The following is a 21,250-nucleotide window of genomic DNA, read 5'->3' as shown; positions in this document are numbered from 1 at the left end:
AGATTCTGGATGGCCAGGCTTGGGACACATGATACTCCCTATCACAAAGACTAGGGGAGGGAGAAAGGTGACCCTCCAAGGGAAATCAGGGGCTATTACCAAAAGGAGAGAGGAGGTACCAGATAAGGAGGAATACCGGATACCTGCCATGAGGGAAAAACAAACTGCACAGCTCATGTGTGCCGGGCATTGGGCAAAGCCCTGTGTACCTTAGTTATTGCAGTAAGTCCTCAGGGGAGATTGTTGTCCTCATTTTAGAGAGAAGGACACTGTGGCCAGAGAGATTGGTACCTTGTGAATTTCACCCAACAGCAGGGCTGGCATTAGAACCCAGTACATGGGCTCTTTCACCAGCCCCCAAACCGTGGGCAAGGCCAAAGCGCTGCATTGGGACAATTCTCATCAAAAAGTTAGATCTGTGCCTAAAAATGCAGACATTGTGTTCAGAGGTTGATTCCAATAAACCAATTAGATCTGCTACAGAGTTCTTGTACCGTAGGGACAGAACTTTAAAAATTGTAAACAAGGGCTTCCTTGGTGGCACAGTGGTTAAGAATCTGCCTGCCAATGCAGGGGACATGGGGTCGAGCCCTGGTCCAGGAAGATCCCACATGCCACAGAGCAACTAAGCCCATGCGCCACAACTACTGAGCCTGCGCTCTAGAGCCCGCGAGACACAGCTACTGAGCACGTGTGCCACAACGACTGAAGCACGCCTAGAGCCCGTGCTCCACAACAAGAGAAGCCACTGCAACAAGAAGCCCACGCACCGCAACAAAGAGTAGCCCCCGCTTGCTGCAACTAGAGAAAGCCCACGTGCAGCAACAAAGACCCAACTCAGCCAAAAATAAATAAATAAATAAATATTGGGAGATTGGAATTGACATATATATACTAATATGTATAAAATGGATAACTAATAAGAACCTGCTGTATATAAAAATAAATAAAATTCTAAAATGCTGGATAAATAAAATTTTATAAAAATTAAAAGAAAACCACAAAATATTACTGACAGAAATGAAAGAACACCTAAATAGAGTGACACACCTAAAAAAATAAATAAATATAACTAACTAAATAAATAAATTTATTTTTTTTTAATTGTAAACAAGAGATCAAGAATGAATTATGTAAGCAGAATTTTTTTTTTTTTCTGTTTATGGGTGTATGCTTTGGGTTGGTTTTAAAATCTTTGATGATCTTTTATTTTATTTTTTTCTTGTTTTTAATCCACATTGGCCTTGTCCTTCGCAGATAGTCATACAGACTTTGTTTATACATCCCCCAGGATGGGGACCTTTGGTAAGGTATTTTCTGGGACTCCATTTACCCATCTGGAAGGTGGGGCCATTGGGTTGGCTGAGTTCCGTGGTCCCTTTCAGATATGGAAAAGCCCCCTTGCTAGTTTCCCTGCCCCTTTTCAAAACCATTTTCTACACAGCAGCCAGAGGCATATAGATGGATATTTTTTTAAAACATACATTAAATTATGTCAAATGCCTCCTCCCCAGCCCCCTGCACCCCTCAAAACTTCAATAGAATAAAAATCCCTCACCGTGGCCTATAAGCCCTGTAAGACCCTCGTGATGCAGCTGCTGCCTCTCCTGGCCACATCCCCTTCCCTAACAGCTCTGTCCCGCCATAATGGTCTTCCGGCTCCTCAAACATTCCGAGCATTTTCCAGCCTTCGTGTCTTCATTTGTACTTTTCATTCTGTCTGGAATACACTTTCCTCAGCTCTTCCCCAAGCCAGCTCCTCATCCTTCAGGTCTCAGGTCAAAGTCTGCTTCCTCAGAGGGACCTTCCCTCCCAAGGACACCCACCGCCACCATCCCCATCTTGCGCTACCACAGCAGGCTTTGGGGTCCTTCCTAGCACTTACTGTAACTTAAATTATATACGTATTTCCTCATCTGCTGGTTTATTGCCCATCTTCCCACTCTCCAAGGGCAGGGTCCGAGGCTGTCCTGCTCCTCATTGTAACCCAGCACCTAGCAGAGGGCCTGGTACGCAAGAGGTGTTTAATAAGTGTTGTAGAGTGAATGAATGAATGGGAGCCATTCTAAATCGACATGCTGGAGTCTTGATTAAGCAGAATTGATGTTTTCTTTCTTTCTCTCTTTCTTTCTTTTTCTTCGTTGCTGCACGTGGGCTTTTCTCTAGTTGCGGCGAGTGGAGGCTGATCTTCGTTGTGGTGTGCGGGCTTCTCATTGCGGTGGCTTCTCTTGTTGCGGAGCACGGGCTCTAGGTGCACGGGCTTCAGTAGTTGTTGCACACGGGCTCAGTAGTTGTGGTGCACGGGCTTAGTTGCTCCACGGCATGTGGGATCTTCTTGGACCAGGGCTCGAACTCGTGTCCCCTGCACTGGCAGGCAGATTTTTAACCACTGCGCTACCAGGGATTCCCCTGTTTTCTTTTTAATAAGACTAATGACTATTTAGGTGGCTTTGGAGACAGCTCTTTTTGTTGTCAAATCACTTTTCCAGGGTGACTCTGCCTCCCAAAGGATGCCCTGCCCTGTCTTTTGGCTCTATGAGGTACCCAGGACTAGTGGGCACAAACAAGGGGGGAGAGGCGGGATACCTGAATCCCTGGTGTTGAAATAGTCTGTCTTTCTGAACTGGGGCCGGGTAGGCACTGGGGACTCAGAGTGAAGGGTACTAAGATTTCTTGAACTTTTCCTGTCTGCCAGGCAAGGAGCTGAGAGCTTTACCTCCGAAAATCATCACAATTCTATGTAAGATGGGCTCGATGACCCCATTTTACAGATGGAAACTGAGGCCCTGGGGGTTAGGAAATTGTGTGAGTCTAAAGTCCAAATGCCTTCCTTCCTGCCTTGCTTCGCTGAAATGAAATAGATGTTGGATTTAGAGTGGTTGTTCCTGGTGAACCCCTTAGCTGGGCATTCAAGGGCACCTCCCATCTTGTCTTGATTTGTCTTTCCATTTTTCATCTCTTCTCACCTGGAAAATCTCCCATAAGTACCTGGTGTTCACAATGGGCTCTGGCTCTGGCCCCCCACAGCTCCTCCTTTTCCTGTTTTGAATGAAGGTATCATAGCAAGAACTCATTTGGGAAGAGACTTTGTCTAAAACCGCTTTGGAAACCACTGCTAGGCGTGGTCCCCCATACTCCCTGAGCTTGTCTTTGCTCCACCATCACCCCTCACCATCGACAGTCTCTTCTTTCCTCTCCTGCTGTCTAGATCTACATGTCCTTCAAGGTACACCATGATGACTTCAAGCTTCAGAGATCTCTCCCGCCCCCCTTCCTGCATCCGTCAGGGCTAAATTACATGTGTCAGAAAACAACTTAAACTGGCTTCAAAAATAATCCCAGAGTGTGGGTGTGACCCAGGATTTACTGGCTCAGGAAACTGGACAGACAAGGAGTAGATTGAGCTACAGGCAAAGCTGGACCTAAGGGTCAGACTGTGTCATCAGGAATCTACTGATACTGGCCTCATTCTCAGGCAGGCTCCTCCCAAGCGATGATGAGATGGCCCCCTGGCATCTCCACGTTGCATCCTAACAGCCTAGCAACCTCAAAGAAAGAGAGCTTATCTTTCTCAGGGGTCAGAGCAGAAGTCCCAGGGCTGATTCTTACTGGCTCTGATTGGCCCGGCATGGGTCATGTGCTCACTTTCTCAACCAATCACTGTGGACAGTGGTACCCACCTTGGTGTCTAAGGGACTGTGTTGAGGTAGGGAAGGAGGCTCCCAGGAGAGAAGTCAAGGCACTCTGGTTGAAAGAAAGGTTAACCAGTACCAGGCAAAAAATAACAGACGTCCACTGCGCACATGTTACTTATCTTCACTTATGCACGTGCTGTCTCCCCAGCTCACCCTCCACTCACAGAGGCAGGGGCCCTGCCTGTGTACCCCTATGGCCTCTTTAACGACACCTAGCCCCTCGTGTTTATACAGCATTTCTCAGTTTCCAGGCAGCTTTCACATATGTATGTTTTAAGTGTCAAAATTACCCTGTAACCACAGATAATTTGTGCAAGCCAGGAACGGATGTGCTGACCCCTTATCCCTTGAGGATCCAGGTGGTGTCCAGGGCCACCAGAGCCCCCAGCCAGATGCTGTGACCGCCTGCTGCCACCTTGGTTTGCCCGAATTTGTTGTCAATGTATTATTTTCTGTGTGTGCTGTGACTTGTGACAGAGATTGAAAACATGGCCCTGTGGTTTATAAAGTGGCTCTCCATCCTCCGTCTTAATCGAATCCTCACACTCTCCTGGGAGGCAGCGGAAACAGTTGCTGTTAACCCAGTTTACAGATGGAGAAACTGTCATGCAGGGGAAAAGATGACTCAGCCCAGGCCCTAACTGGAGAAAATGGCGTGATGGCTTAGCTTATGAGAAATACAAGAGAGCTAAGAGCCGCAGGTTGCTGTGACTTCCGACAAGTCAAAGTTTTAAGAATGATGCTGACAAAAGAGCCAGCCCCGTGGCTCTCTGAATTGAGTGGGGAGTAAGAAATCGTGAAAGTAACAGCATCTCCTGAGATGAGCAGGGTGCTTATGCTTTCCTATACTTGAGTTCATGTAATCCTTTGCACAACTCTCAGAGGTGGGGTTATTCGACCCATTTTATTGAAGAGGAAGCTGGGGCTCAGAGAGAGCAAGTAACCCGTCCAAGTCATACAGCTGGTCAGGGGCAGAGCTGAGATTTAAACCCAGGTCTTTCTGACTCTGAACTGCTTTGGTCTTGAGTCCTGGAGATGGAAAGACCCCCTTGGTGTTAACGCCTGTCTCCATCCCTCTCTGCAGGTCTACATCATCCGTGTCACGTGGTCCAGCGGCTCCACGGAGGCCATTTATCGGCGCTACAGCAAATTCTTTGATCTCCAGGTAAGGATTTGGGGTCTCCGGTGAGCTGCAAGGTGGGAAAGAGTTTATTTGGACTTACTTTCCACTTTGACTTCAGAGCCACAGTGTTCTTGTTTAAAATGATGTCTGTGCACTTACCTCAGCAGCACATATACTAAAATTGGAATGATGTAGAGAAGATTAGCGTGGCCCCTGTGCAGGGGTGACATGCAAATTTGAGGAGCGTTCTATATTTTTCAAAAAAGGGTCCATCACTTTGGGGACATAAGTAATGGGCTGTACTGCTTTATGCTTTGATATTCAATATTTTCCAAATAAAAGAAAGGCTCCTGTTGACTGCTCTAGAACGGAGGCTAATCTGGAGATCGTTTCTGTTGGCTTTGAAGTGCAGATCTTGAACTTGTGTAATCGTGTTTGCTGGTGAGTTCAGTTGTTGAGTGTGTTCAGACCTCGTGGCCCTGTTCTGCTCTCAAGACAGACCCACGTCTGTTGCCTCACCTTGGCCTCCCCTCCCCATCAGGCTCCTTGCTCAGCTCCTAAAATGCCTGCCGTGCTCTGAGGGCACCATGCTCGCCTTCTCCTCTCCTCTGAGGCCTTTGCATTAGCTCTTCCTCACCTGGAACACCTCCTGCACCCTCCAGCCCCCTCGTTGTCTCATCCTCTGGGAAGCCTGGTCTGACTTCATTCCCTGGCCAGCGAAGGCCACCTCTTCTGCACCCCACAGCTCTGCATCCCTCTGTCCTGACTCCGTATTGAAGTTGTCCGCCTATCCCCCTCTAAACTAGGACTCTCATGGGCAGGAACCACATCTTCATTAGCCTCTCTTTCCTTCATGTTTTGTTCAAGGACACTGTATGTATCCAGTCAATGTTTGGTGAGTGAATGAATGAATGAACGAACGAACGAACGAAGGAATGACCTATAACCCCCTGAGCACCACCAGTCTCACAGGGAGCCTATGTGGACGGCTCTGCGTGAGCCCCTCCCCCGTCGGGTAAAAGACCTCAAATCCACGGGTCAGCAGCATTATCCTGACGTCACCAAAGGCCAGCAGCTCAAAGCAAGTGTGTCATGAAAAGTCACAGTGCCTGATATGATGGAACAAAGTTCTTTAGAAAACACAGACCTCAGGAGGAGATGGGAACTTGCCCGGCTGCCTGAATCCATGAGTGTTCCCTGCCACTTGGTGAGGGGCTCACATACCTCGCAGGCCAATGTAAGGCCTCATTGAGATGACTGTCTTCTTTCCCTCTGTGTACCGGTTAGGATCCTTTGGTTGCAAGGGACAGAAACCCAGCTCAAACTGGCCTACGTAGATGGGGGGATTTAGGGGGCTGGTGTGACAGAATGTCCTGGGAGAAGGAAACTGGCAGGCTTCAGGTGCAGCTTGATACAGGGTTCTCCTCTGTGTCCTCTCACCCAGCTTCTTCCTCTTGTTCTGAATTCCCAGTTCCCTGATGTTGGCTTTATCCTCAGATCCCACGTGGTTGCAAAATGCTCTGGGCTCACACTTAGCAGGAAAGAGTGAAAGGTCACTTTGCAGAAGCAAACACAGTGTTGTGTTTCATAGGCTCATCTCGAAGCCAGTCAGTGTGGTTGAGGAATGTGATGGCCAGTGGGCTTATCCGGTCCCTGCTCTGCCTCTCCGTCAGGGGGGTGGGGACTGAGACCTGGAGAGAACAGCTGTGATCAGATGTAGAGAAGGCATTGTGGGGACATCAGGAGACAGCCCGGGTCCTCCACGCACCAGCCTGCCTTTCTGCCTTCCATGTTCTCTCTGGAGGTGACATTAACCACCGCCATCCTTGGTCGAACAGACCTAATCTGTTCCTAAAAATGTCAATAGAGAATTTTCAGAGCCTGTGTTCCAATATTTTAAAAGGGGGAGGGGAGATAATAATGTGCTCCTAACCTGTTTCCCCAGTATCACCAAACAATCTACATTATAAATTGCCAAGAGTCATTGCATACTGGACAGCAGTTGACACCAGTTACCTAATTACTTAATATGTAATGAACTCATAAGCGATGTTTTGTGTTCACTATGCAACAAACCAAACAGTATCATATACAAGTGATATTTTTCTTCTGGTCCGCAGCAAACATGTACCAAATGTCAATACCCAAAGAGGCTCTATGGTAAAGATGTTAAGATACCATCTAAAAGGGACTTGGCAGGAGCAGACACGGGCATGGGCGGGGGAAGGGCTGACCCTGGAGGAAAGGCAGGAAAGATGATAGCAGTAATGGCCAGCACCTCCGAACGTGGTCCTGCGTGAGAAAGACAGAGATCCACACCCTCTTGCCCAGGCGCAAGGGTGATTTATGTAGATCCATTTCGGCAGGTCTTTAGAGCGTGGGTGTCGGGTAAATATTTTGCAAGTTGCTAGACTGATTTTTCGTGCACTGAGGGTCTATGTTACACGGGTGGCGGTGCTACCTATATTTTTGCTTTCAGAGGCCTCTTGCCTGCCTGATGCTTCCAAGAAGGAACAGAGGGGGCAGAGATGAGTGACGTGGGTGATTGCTAGCTTAGGGATTATTGGCATCCACAGAGCAGACACCCACTCAGCTAGCTTAGGCAGAAACCAGATGGAAACCAGAGCCAGGAGTACAGCCGGCCTCACAGGGGCCCGGAACCAGCAACAGAATGACCCACCGGAAGCCTGGCAGCTCCCGGGCTGTGTGTCACGTGGCCACAAGCTCTCCCATCGAACCTACTCCCTTTCCCGCCAGCCCCTCTGGACCAGCTTCTTCCGCTGGCCCTTTGGCCCGCATCCCCCAAACAACACCTTCAGTCCCCAAGTTGAAATGCCCTTCCCTGTGTCGAGGCACTGGAGTTGGTGGGTTCGGCTCCAATCTCTGGGAGAGAGCATCTGAGTGTCAGCATCCTGGGCCAGAGTCCAACCCCCGAGCCTGCTAGCTGTGGCCAGAGGGGTGGGGCGGGTGGGAGAGCATCATCTAGAGGAGGAGGTTCAATGAGAAGAGGGTGGGCAGGAGGCCCTGGTGGCACGGATAGAAATGTTCACTGCTGCCCTTTGGCAGCCTGTGGGCCAGGCAGTGTGTGGAGAAGTTGACTGTGTTACCGAGTTCCCTATTCCAGCCTCGCCCAGGGCTTCAGACCTTGACTTCTGGGGTTAGGCAAACCTGGGTTCACTCACATCTCAGCTTTGTCTTTTCAGGTCTCAGCTCAGTGTCACCGCTGTATGTTTCTGAGCCTCAGTTTCCCCATCCACATACTGTATTAAGAATGAAAGCGCTTTGCTCACATCTGTCGTGACAGTTCAGTCAGTTGTGTGTGCCTTGCTCAGTAAGCGTTAGCTGTCATCTGCTGTCGCTCTGCTCACATGGGATTTGCCCAAGGTGACATTGTTTGGGAACGTTTTTGAGCCAGGGTTGGATCACAAGGCATCCTGGTCTGAAGCCTGCATTCCCTCCACTCTCCTGTTCTAACTCAACTTTCTTATTTCTACCAGAACTTAAAAGCGAGGTTTCCTTCCCTCCAACCCCAGCATAATTAGTAAGAATTGGAGGTTTGCTGCAACATAAATAGCTGCCTTAGACTCCCCTCCTGTAACAAAGTCTTCTAAAGACAGGGCTTAAGCCAGCTTTAAAGAGTCCCAGATGGGCAACTGGAGTGGGAGAGTCCTGGAATTCCAGAGGGTCCTGCTGTCCTGGAAATGGCCTGCCCCGCCCCCCAGCCCTGCACCTGAGAGAGGGAAGCTGGAAGAAGGGGCTGATCCCAGGGACCAGGCAAGGAGGCCGGCCCGCGTGGGGCTGCGACACCCTGAAGTTGGATGATTTCATGATTCCCCCCTCCCCTCCCTCCCTGTCTGGCGAGTAGCCTTGGCTTTTGCAGAAGTAACTTGGCTCAGAGTATGGGGAGGGTCAAGCTTTCGTGGAGGAACAGCTCGGCCAGTGTGGCGTAATGGAAACAGCAGACGACTCAGTCAGGAGACTTGGGGCCCAGCCACCTGTTCTGTGTGGCCATGGGCACACCCCTTAACCCCTCTGTGCCTGATTGTGATTTCTTCATCGGTAGCATGGGGGTGATGATAAGGAAACAGCTGGCATTCCTGAGGTACTGCCTGCTCAGCATCAAGATGTAGTGACTCATTTAATCCTCATGTCAAGCTTATCAAATGATACAGATGAAGAAACCCAGGCTCAGAAAGGTTAAGTCATTTGCCCAAGGTCACACAGCCGATGAGCATTAGAACTCGGATTTGAAGCTGGGCAGGCAACACCAGGGTCCACAGTCTTGGTCACTCTGCTGTGCAGTGCTGCTCTTACAAGTGGCTACTTCACAAGGCTCCTTTGGAGTTAAAAGTGATGATGTGTGTCCGGAAGAGGCAAATCCATAGAGACAGAAAGCAGATTAGTGGTTGCCAGGAGCTGGGGGGAGGGAGAAAGGAGGAGAGACTGTTAATGGGAACTGGGTGTCTTTTTAGGGTGATGAAAATGTTCTGGAATTAGATAGTGGTCATGGTTGCACAACCTTGGGAATATACTAAAACCCACTGAATTGAACACTTTAAAAGGGTGCATTTTATGGTATGTGAAGTAGATCTCAATTTCTTTTTGTAAAAAAGTGATGATGTGTGTGAGAGCAGTTTCTGGGCTGTCGAGCCCTGAGCTAATGTCAGCTGTTGGGATTATTGATAGGCGTGAGTTGCTGCTAGGAACTGGCATGAAGATTAGAGCAGGCGGTGATGCCAGTTTAATAGAATGGTTAAGACCCTGGGCTTTTATCCAAATGCTGCCACTTCCTGGCCATGAGACCTTGTTTTAGTCAGAAGTGTTTTAGTTGCAGATGACAGAAACCCAGTCCATATGGATTCTTCAAAAATTACATTGATTAGCTAAATGGAACCGAGAAGACTAAGGGTACTTGGCTTCAGGTATGGCTGGATCTAGGGGCCACAGGGTCAACCAGGACCTGCCTTTCTCCACTTCTTGGTCTCCTCTGTGTCCAGGCAGGGTGTTGTCTGGTTTGGTGGCAGCCACAGCTCCCAGCTGTATCCAGCGGTCAGCTCAGTGACTTCAGGGAACAAGAGAACACCCCAACGGTTTCAGCACAAGTCTCATTGGTTCATCTTGGGTAATGGCCAGGCCAGTCAGGGCCAGCCCAGGAACTGGAGTAGAATCAACATCACATCCATGCTGACTAATAGAGGAGTAGAAGATGCCCCAGAGGAAATCAGAGACGTGCTGCCAAAGAAGGGAAAATAACCTGTAGATGACAAAAAAGTAAATGTCCCCTCTGGTGGGGGCAGGACACTCAGGCAGAGGAAACAGTCTGCAGAGAGGCCGCTGGGGTAGAAGGAAGGAGCATGACTCAGGCTCCTTCATGGGAAAAGAAACTCACAGTCACCAGTAAAAAGGTCCCCTTTCTGACAGATCACCTTCTGATATGATTTCCCAACTCCCTTGTCTCAGGAAAGCTGGACTCTGATAGTCATGCCCACCACTACTGGTTAACATCTGGCGACATGTCTCACTCACGTGAGGGCGCAGGCGGTAGAGCCCTGGGCTTGGAGTGGGAAGACCTGGTGTCAGGTTCCAGCCCTCTGCCTGACTGGCTGTGTGACCTTGGGCAGGGCCCTCAGCCTCTCTGAACCTCCCTTTCTGCCCTCATCTGGGCACACTCTGGAGAGTCCATCAGAGTGTAACAGAGGGAGCTGGCCTCCGAACAGGGCACTGGGCGGGGACAGGAATGCCTGGAGAGCTGAGGGCAGCGCCTAGCGGAAATGTGGCTGGTTGAATGACGTCATAACAATATCGGCGACTGTTTACTAAAATGCACTAGACGTCCATTTATACGCCGTCGCATTTAGTCCTCACTCACAGGCATGAAGTCAGTGTTGTGTCCACGTCACAGATGGGGGAAGGGAAGCTCAGAGAGGCAGAGTCACGTGCCTAATAAGGAGCATGGCTGGACTCAGGCCCAGGTGTGGTTGGGTCTGAAGCCTGTGCTCCTGCCTCCCGGAGGTCCAGGATTGCCTTCGAATCTGTCTACTCTTAGAGTTCTGTCCTCTGAAGACAGCTGCCCTCTGAAGGCCCATTCGGCACCTCCCTGTGAGATGCAGGCATAGTCTATCCTGCAGAGGACTGCTCTGAGCTGAACACGAGCCCTGCACAGACACGCCTCGGATGCGTGACGGGTCCGCTTCACCCTGTGCCATGTGACTTTTGCCCTCTGAGTTTTCCCACTAGTTCATTGCATCCCCCAGGCCGAGGTTCATGGTCATCCCTGGAGCCAGGGCTGCCCTCACAGAGGGCACAGTGAAATGTTTGCAAGTGTTCCAAGAGGGTCCTCTGTTCCAGCCAGGGAACTCAGGCAGGGCTTGCTTCCTGGAGGAGGTGACATCTGAGCAGGGTCTTGATAATGAGTAAGGAGTTGCCCCACTGACAGGATGGGGGAGGGCATCCCACACAGAGGAAACCATGTGTGCAAAGGTGCAGAAGTGTGAGAGAGCAGGACCGTGAGCTGGGCATCTTGCAGAATTCCGACAGCGGGGGTGGCACGAGGGGGATGCACAGAGGCAGCTGGGTCACCCTGCCCGGCAGGGAGTTCTCGAGAGGAGCACCAATGACATGTGTCCTGTAAGCAGGAACACTCCATGCTTAGGGGACTGCTTCCAGGCACGGGGGCTTTCAGGGGGATCCGTTTCCCAAATGCAGCACATCACAGAGCTGAAGGGAAGCCGGAGGCGGCATCTTGATCTGTGCCTTTTTTTTTCCCCAGAGAAGGGAACCGAGATCCGGAGACAGGAGAGGCTGTCCCAGATCACACAGCAAACATCGTTTGTTTCCAGTTTCTGTTGAGATAGAACTGGCCTGTCCCCCTTCTGAGAGTTTGGTAGCCCCAGATGCACTTAATGAGCTTTGGGGACTGTCTGCCCAGAAGCCCCCAGGCTCCACCGCAGAAGCCAAGGGGAAGGGAGTATATTCTTCCGTCTTTTCTGGGAGCAGGTGTAGGAGGGGCGGGGCTGAAGTTCTCGCTCCCTAGGCGGGCCTTGCCCAGCTGGGAAGACATCCCAGCGAGCTCCTAGTCAACACCTGGCCTAGGATTCCACCAACCATCTGTACCCAAATACTGCCTTTGCTGGACCCTGAGACACACTCTTTTCCCCAGACATTATCTTCTGAAATTGGGGTGTGCCTCCCACATGTTTTATACGCTTAATGGAATATTTGTTCCCTTCCATCTGAAAAGCCATTGCCATATTGATGGTATAGAGCTGAGAAAATATGGTAGCTGCCTTTTTTTCACACAGTACAGTCATCCCTTGGTATCCCTGGGGGAATTGGTTCCAGCACCACCCCCTTCATGCCCCCCGCCCAACAGATACCAAAATCTGACGACACTCAAGTCCCTCATGTTAAATGGCGTAGTATTTGCTTATATCAGCCTCCTGTATACTTTAAATCATCTCTAGATTACTTATAATACCTAATACGATATAAATGCTATGTAAAGACAAGGTAAATTCTATGTAAATAGTTGCCAGCCATGGCAGAATCAAGTTTTGCTTCTTTGGAACTTTCTGGAAGTTTTCTCCCCCTCGAATATTTTTGATCTGCCATTGGTTGAATCTGCAGATATGGAACCCAAGGATATGGAGGGGCCAACTGCAATTCTTTATTTGGAAAACAGAAAGAGGCAAGGTGTGTTGGTCAATTGCGTCTAAGGCCCAATGCGGGTCCTGCTGCCACCACCTGGAACATAATTTCTCCTCTCCTAGACAATGGCTGACCAAAGCAGTTAACCACTTTTTCATTCATTTGTTCATCCATTGATTCATTCATTCTTTGCATAAATATATCCCAAGTGCCTACCACGTACCAGTGAGGGGGGCGGGGCAGGCCACCGGGCAGCCCAGTGAGGGAGTCGGGCTGAGAACATGCTGCCCTGACTGGGAGGGACAGCAAGCAGGAAAGAAGTGGACGGACAAGGAGGGGCGGGCGGCAGGCTCCAAGGGGCATGTCCAGGGGCATGCCGACATTTAGACAAAGCAGCTCATCGAGGGGACAGAGTCCCCAAAGACAGCCAACCATGTGCTGTAGAGCAGGCCCAGGTATGCTGTCGTGTCCTGCTCTGAGAACCACGTGACTCCCCGCCAGTCTGCAGCTGCCCACGATGGTCACCCCGGCCCTTCTGCACTGCCTGCTCTTGCTCTTCTGGGACGCGGGGCCTTTGTCACAGTGAGGGAGGAAACCTCTCCAAGTCCAGCCTGCCGCTAACACGAACCACGTGTGGACCTCCACGCCAGCCTCCACGGTATTTTCCTTGGACAGCCTGTCTCCTCTCCCTCCACCACAAGCTGTGTCTTAAAAAGTGCTGATGGAGTGTTCTCTCGTTCCCCTTGTGATGTGGCAGCTTGACGTGGCTCCCCCTCCCTTCCTACCCCCCAAGACTGACTCACTTTCCTCCTCAATTTTCAGTCCTCTGCACCCTCAGCCCAACTTCCTTTTATTATCTGGGGGGAGGGGTGTGGACTTTCCAGTTTCCAAGGATACCGTCTGCAGTTGGACTTTGCCCGGCATGCCTCTGGTCCTGCTGCTGCAGACATCCCGGGTCTGGGGGTCCCTAAAGAGGGTCTGGAATGCCACCCATGTCTGTTTCAAAGCCTGTGGTTGCCAAGTGTGACAGTTCCTCGGATAGAAGCAGCTTTTGGCCTGTGAACCCAGACATGCTGAGACCAAAAACAAAATAGCTCTCAGGCCTCTGATCACCTGTCCTTGCGAATAGCAGTCATACAGATTGCAGTTACCATTGACGGGATGATAAAATGAAATAAAGCTAGATATGGCTAAAAGAGGAGAATGAGTCCAGCCCTGTGCCACTAGTCACGTGAGGCTATTTAAATGTACATTTAAGTTAATTAAAATTAAATAAAATTAAAACTTCAGCTCCTCAGTCGCAGGAGCCACATTTCAAGTGCTCAGTAGCCGTCCAGGGCTGGTGGCTGCCATAAGGGACAGCACAGATATAGAATATCTCCATCATCGTAGAAAGTTCTATTGGAAGGCCCAGCTCTGGCCACTGAGGAGACTGGGTAGTCGGAGGAATTTTACCAACCTTAAAACACAGCCTCATTGTGGAATATTATTCAGCCTTCAAAAGGAAGGAGGGGCTTCCCTGGTGGCGCAGTGGTTGAGAATCTGCCTGCCAATGCAGGGGACATGGGTTCGAGCCTTGGTCTGGGAAGATCCCACATGCCGCGGAGCAAGTGGGCCCGTGAGCCACAACTACTGAGCCTGCGCGTCTGGAGCCTGTGCTCCGCAACAAGAGAGGCCGCGACAGTGAGAGGCCCGTGCACCGCGATGAAGAGTGGCCCCCGCTCGCCGCAACTAGAGAAAGCCCTTGCACAGAAACGAAGACCCAACACAGCCATAAATAAATAAATGAATGAGTGAATGAATGAATAAATAAATAAGAAGGAAATTCCAGCACGTATTATGAAACAGATGAACCTTAAAGACATTATTCTAAGTGAAATAAGCCATACACAAAGGACAAATACTTATATGCAGTGCCAAGAATAGTCAGATTTACAGAGATAGAAAGTAGGATGGTGGTTGCCAAGGGCTGGAGGAGAGGAATGGGGAGTTAGTGTTTAATGGATATAGAGTTTCAGTGTGGGATGATGTAGAGGTTCTGGAGATGGAGGGTGGTGATGGTCGCACAACAATGTACTTAATGCCGCTAAATTGTACACTTCAAATGGTTGAAATGATTGATTTTATGTTATGTATACTCAACACAAAAACACACACGCAGTCTCATTAAATACTGAAAATTTTTCCCAAATAATTCTCAGAATAACATTCTGTGGGCAGAGTGCAAGGAGGGGGCATTTCTTGTTGAGCACCCAGGGCATCCCCACATACAGTTCACGTACAGCATTCATTTACACAACCACGCTGCCCGGCAGGCTGTGTCTGTCGTTCTGCAGGTGGTGAATCAGACTCATCAGGCGAGGTCTCTCACCAAGGACACACAGCTGGCATGAGGAATCATTAGGATTAAACCCCAGGGCTGTCTGGTCCCCAGGAATAATGTCTGTGGTTAGAGTTTGCAACATTAAACCCAGGTCTGCTGCCTCAAATTAATAACACTTGGGGAGACACTTCAGCTCTTTGAGCTCCGCTTATCTGGATAGAAGCAAGTGAGGACACAGGGTGAGAGAGTAGCTCTCTAAGACAGAGCTGTGAAGACCACAGGGAAATACAGTGCTGGGCAGGGCTTCTTTAGCCGGTGTGTGCACATTCAGATAGGGGCTCAACAGGAACCCGGGAGAGCGCATATAAGCGGGGTACAGTGGACAGATGACTGGGGTATACCTTTAAAAAAAAAATAGTGCCCCTGATTGGTGTTCCAACAGTCTTCACAAATAAAATTGAGAAGGAAAAAAGAAGGTAGTGTTAGGCCAAACCTATAAATCTCTAAAACGATGCTGCAGCTAAGATTGATTAATCACCCTGCTTTTAAAAAAGAAGCATGCTGTTTGCCTGTGCATGGAATATGAAACTTACCTGGTCTCAGGCTGATATTTCATGCTCATGTGACACTCCGAAGCTGCCTAAGAGAGTGATCTTAGGGGATAAGAATGGGGTTTAGATTAAGATACTTGAACTGGCTGGACTACCACTTAGCTGTGTGACCTCAAGCAGTTCATTGTGTCCTGCTCCCCAGTTTCTCCCTCTGTGACATGGGGGTTGTTCATTGCTTTCACAGGATTATTATGAAGGACAGATAAAATCATATGTCTGAGAAGGATTAACTGTAAACAGTCAAACCATTTAGTAGTGGTTACTAATTATTATTTAATATTAGTAACGTGAATATTATTAATCGGAGGTACTCAGCAAACATCTGAAGCTGCCTCCACCCCCAAATTTCACTCAGGTGCATTCATTGGTTTAGCCAATTTTTATTGAGTGCCTACTATGTGCCAGCATTGAAAAGCTCCTGGATTCAAAAAGGGAAGCCTCCCTTTCCAGCAAGGCCCACTGTGGCCTCACCAGCTGCTGAATGATGGTGAACCAAGCATTTCCCCATCACCGCACAGCACAGAATAGGGGCCAGTTGGAAATCACAAATAAAACCACAGCCTCATGGGCAGCCCTTTAGGGTTGCCAGCTAAGCTGAATCTGACCCTCCTACGCAGGGGTGTCCCATAAAACAGTGCTAAGGAGGCAGGGAGCTCCAGCCTGGATAAATGGCCCTGTTTCCTGAGCGCTGGGGAGCAATCCTTTCTAATTGCCTTCGTAGCATCTCAGAGGCGGGTGATGCAATGGCAGAGAAGCCGTGGGCTTCTGTCTCTGGCCCTGCCCCTTGCTGGCTGCAGGCCCATTGCAGATTTCTTCACTCCTCTGGACTTCAGTTCCCTGGATAATAATGTCCACCTTGAAGGGGTATTCTGCAGATTTCGTGAGAGGATGTGTCTAAAGAATCTAACCTGTGCTTGGCATGTGAACTTGTTTCTCTTCTCTCCCACTTCAGGTCTCTCCTCCCTCCCCCTACACCATAGCTGTGCTTATTTCTCCAAGCTATTCAAAGCTGCTTTTATGCTATCAGAGGGATACATCTTTTTTTTTTTTAATTGAAGTATAGCTGATTTACAATGTTATGTTAGTTTTAGGTGTATAACATAGTGATTCAGTATTTTTGTAGATTATACTCCACTATAGGTTATTGCAAGATAATGGCTATAATTCCCTGTGCTGTACAGTATGTCCTTGTTCCTTATCTATTTTATACACAGTAGTTACTATCTGTTAATCCTATACCCCTAATTTGTCCCTCCTCCCTTCCCTTTCGCCTTTGGTAACTACAAGTTTGTTTTCTATGTCTGTGAGTCTGTTTCTGTTTTGCATAAACATTCATTTGTATTATTTTTTAGATTCCACATATAAGTGATATCATATAGTATTTGTCTTTCTCTGACTTATTTCACTAAGCATAATATTCTCTAGGTGCATCCATGCTGCTGCAGATGGCAGAATTTCATTCTTTATGGCTGAGTAATATTCCATTGTATGTGTGTATGTGTGTGTGTGTATATGTATATGTGTATACACACACACACGCACACACACACCCCACATCTTCTTTTTTTTTTTTCCTCTCGTGAATTTGTTTTTATTTTTATTGCTTCTTAATCCAGTTGTCTATTGATGGGCATTTGCATTGCTTCCATGTCTTCGCTATTGTAAATAGTGCTGCTATGAACGTTGGGGTGCATGTATCTTCTTCAATATATACCCAGGAGTGGGATTGCTGGATCATATGGTAGTTCTATTTTTAGATTCTTGAGGAACCTCCATACTGTTTTCCATGGTGGCTGCATCAATTTACATTCCCACCAACAGGGCACAAGGGTTCCCTTTTCTCCACATCCAGAGGGACACATCTTGAGTGCCAGGGTGACTTTCTCCTTGAGGTAAAATGATGGGCAGGCCTCTCACATTCAGCCGTCACTTCAGGAGGCTCAGGACTCCCTTTTCTTCTGCTTGAATCCTGGGCCCATATACTAATCAGGATGGGTTACGATATGCTGCTATGACAACTAGCCTCACTGTACACAGGGTTTATTTCTCACTCGGGCTACATGTCCATCAGAGGTTGTTGGGGGCTCTGGACCCTTGCTGGCAGAGAAGCCACACTCTGGAGCATGGCCATCACGTGGCAGATGGAAATGAAGAGTGGTGAATCAAGCACCACTCCTAACTCTTCCACCCCAAAGTGAGCCATGTCTCTCCTGCTCACATTTAATTGGCCACGTCTCCCACTTCAAGGGGGTGGGGACGTACAAATCTACCAAGCGCTCAGGAGAAGAACCAGAAATCCGGTGACAGCATTAATGACCACACAGCCCAGCTTTAATCTGTAAAGCCATGTTGGCAATTGGTATCATTATGGCCAACTAAGGATGAGACCCGAGGTATGTCACTTCCCCCGACCACAAGTAGCAGATCCTGGTGATTTTGTATATCCAGTCAGATACTTCACATTTATTCCTTCAAATGTCAGAGAGGCATTTAATGTTATCAGAAAACATGAAAGGTTTTCGTTTTGGGTGCCCCATCCCTGTGCTTCCTCTAGCCCCACAGCAAGCCTATACCTACCTCTCTAGGTGCTTCCTACACCACCCTGCAATGACCATTTTACTTGTCAGTCTCTCTCTAGACACTGAATCTTTTCATCGCTGCACCCCATGTGCCTGACACAGCCAGGCATGGAGCTGAGCCAGCCTGGGGAATTCTTAGTGGGGCAGGGGCGAGTCATGATCTCGCAGGTATAGACCTAACCAGATTAATTGAGTCTCCATAGTTTGTTCCTGAACACAGCCTGGCAGTTCTTAGGAGACAGGATGACCTGCCGTCTGTGGAATTCTGGGGGCTCTGGGGGTGTTGTTCACGCTTCAGGTCCTGTGGCTGGAGCGCCCGGGGAAACTGAGAATGGTCCCTCCCAGCTCTGAGCCTTCACTAGTCTGGCAGCTGTGGACCTAGAGAATTGTTTACATGGATATCCTAGGTCCAGTTGACACTGGCTTCCCCATTAGTTTGGGTTTCTGAAAAGCTGAACAAAGTGAGCTTTTATATATTGAATCACACAGTTCACATAATTCCTTTAAAACATCAGAGATGCATTTATCATATTTTTTTGTTATTCTCCCCATTTAGATGCAGATGTTGGACAAATTTCCCATGGAAGGAGGACAGAAGGACCCCAAACAGCGGATCATTCCCTTTCTTCCAGGTAAGTGAGACACATGCTCTCAGATGGGGCCTCTGGGCTCCCAACACAGCTCTCAGATCTCTCCCCTCCTCCTCCTTGAGGCATTGTCCCAGTGACCAGACCTCAGTCATTTGTTGAAATCAGTGCCTAAGAATATGGGCTTTGGAGTTAGATGCTATGCTATTTACCAGCTGCTTGACCTTAGGCGAGACACTTCACTTCTGGGATACCTCGGTTTCTCCCATCTCTAAAATAGAATAATTCAAGGTCATACAGTTTGTGTAGTGAGTGGCATCTATTATAATGGCTACTGTATTTGTTTTCTTTCTTTTTTTTTAATTGGGGTATAGTTGTTTTACAATGTTGTGTTAGTTTCTACCGTACAACAAAGTGGAGTTCCCTGTGCTACACAGCAGGTTCTTATTAGTTATCTATTTTATACATATTAGCGTATATATGTCAATCCCAATCTCCCAATTCATCCCAGCCCCCCACCGCACCCCCTGTGTTTGTTTTCTGTTGTGCATAACAAATTACCACCCATTTAGCAGCTTAAAACGATACCCATTTATTATCTCACAGCTCTGTTGGTCGGAAGTCCAGGCAGGCTCAGCTGGGTTCTCTGTTTAGGGTCTTAAAAGACCGAAGTCAAGGTCTTGGCTGGACTGGGCACTTACCTGGAGGTTCTGGGGAAGAGTCTGCTTCCAACCTCATTCAGGCTGTTGACAGAATTCAGTTCCTTGCAGCTCTAGAACCGAGATACCTATTTCCTTCCTGGCTGTCCATTGGGGACCCCCTCAGCTTCCAGAGGCTACCTGTATTCCTCATCCATCTTCAAGCTGGCAACGGGGCACTGAATCTCTCTCCTGTGCTTGGAATCTCTGACTTCCCCTCCTGCCACCAGCTGGAGAAAGCTGTCTGCTTTTAAAGGCTCATGTGATTACCTTGTACCCACTTGGCTAATCCAGGGTAATCTCCCTCTCTTGAAATGAACTGAGGCATATCATATAACATGATCCCAGGAGTGAGATTCCGTTATATTCACAGGCTCTGAGATTAAGGTGGGACATCTTTGGGGGGCCATTTAAGAAATTCTGCCTGCCTGCATACCCGCCTGAGTGGGCCAAGCACCTTCTGAGTGTCAGGCACTGTGGAGGAGTTCATGCAACCATGTCTGGTGCCTGCTCTCAAGACATTCAGTGTCCCTTTCCCCCCAAAAAAAATTCTTACCAAAGGAATAACATCAAGGCTTCAACTCAAAAAATTGGGTTACCCAAACCAATGTTATAGCTTCAAGTAATAATAGCTACCATTTATTAGATCTCTATTGTGGGCCAGTCGCTGGGCTAAGTGCTTTACATTCATTAGCTTGTTGAATCCTTAGAACAATCCTGCAGGGCAGCCATTACTATTCCCATTTCACAGATGAGGAAATTGAGGCTCAGAGAAATTATAATCACTTGCATAAATGGCAGAGCTGGGATTCAGTCACAGGTATGGCGGGCTCAGAATTCATGCCCAAAGTCAGACAGCCCAGGTTCAAATCCCAGTGCCCCTAATCATCCACTCTGTTCCCTTGGGTAAATTACTTAAGCACATGGAGTTTCATTTCTACATTTGCACACTGGAGATCATAATGGTACTTAAATGATAGAGTTGTTAGGAGGATTAGGTAAGTGCCTGATATGTAACTAGCAGCAATTAAGCACTTACTAGTATCTTTATGTACAGATAATCGGCAAATTGACAATCACCCTAAATCACAAATATTTAGAGCTGGCCAACCTTTTAAATCTTTTTCGTAATGCAGACAAGGGGGCAGGCCATGAGATGGATCACCCAGGAGCCCATTCTCCCCTCCCCCACTCCAGGATTTTGCAATCAGCACATCAGTGTGTTCTTCTGAATATTGTCATCATTGAGTGAGTTTAGAGACAGGGTAGATGTATTTGCCAGGCCCCCATTTACTGGGAGATCATTTGCCTAAAAAAACCTAATGTTTTTATTTCTTCCATGGGGAGAGAACACTGGAATTTTTTTCCTTATTGGAGGAAAGCCGGTATGCCAGCTGAAGTAACCACATCTCAGCGCCCAAAGCATGTGCTTTGGAGTTCAGTAGGCCCAGTCCTGTGACCTCAAGCATACGACATCTCCCCCCACCTTTGAGCCTCAGTTTCTCATGTATAAAATGGGACAGTGACCCCTGCTTCACAAACTTCTCTCCCTGGTACATAGAAGGTTCTCAGTAAAGGCAGAAACAGGGTCCTGGGACATTCCTTTGGAATTTTGGGGCCTTTCATATCTTGGAGTCCTACTTAAATGATCAATCTGGATATTTAAGTTGAAATGGGCTCTAAATGTATATTTTTCTTCAAGGAAAAAAAGGAAAGCAGTGAGTTATAACTCTTTGCTGGTGAAAGGCAAAACCAGCTCTGGAAAAACTTCCCAGGACAGGGAAGAACTTGAGCCGACCCTCTCCCCAGCCCCTGAAAGCTTTCGTGGTTACGTAAGCCTTTTCCACCCACGAATTCATGAAAATGCTGTTCTCAGGGAATTGGCTCCATTGTTCCTGCTCAGGACACCCACTTGTAGCTTGGAGAGGCCCCGTTGGGCCCTAAGACCCCTGGAGCATCCCTTCCCAGCCCACCTCTTAGCTTTTCC

General features: G+C 48.4%; 1 protein-coding gene and 1 non-coding gene across 2 annotated transcripts in view; both read left to right on the top strand.

The window, feature by feature from the left end:
* Window positions 1-21,250, top strand: part of SH3PXD2B (SH3 and PX domains 2B) — a 111,308-nt gene that overhangs the window by 26,691 nt on the left and 63,367 nt on the right. The window contains exons 2-3 of the mRNA XM_036848125.1: window positions 4,780-4,860; window positions 18,535-18,610. Coding sequence (XP_036704020.1) covers window positions 4,780-4,860; window positions 18,535-18,610 — 157 coding nt within the window. The remainder of the gene's footprint in view (window positions 1-4,779; window positions 4,861-18,534; window positions 18,611-21,250) is intronic.
* LOC118893683 lies at window positions 4,968-5,076 on the top strand. The gene has a single exon (XR_005019540.1). It is a non-coding gene; the product is annotated as a U6 spliceosomal RNA (small nuclear RNA).

The sequence above is a fragment of the Balaenoptera musculus genome, chromosome 3 (genome assembly GCF_009873245.2).
Source record: "Balaenoptera musculus isolate JJ_BM4_2016_0621 chromosome 3, mBalMus1.pri.v3, whole genome shotgun sequence".
Lineage (NCBI taxonomy): Eukaryota > Metazoa > Chordata > Mammalia > Artiodactyla > Balaenopteridae > Balaenoptera > Balaenoptera musculus.
Note: the sequence above shows the minus strand (reverse complement) of the source record. Positions and strands in the feature narration are given on the sequence as shown.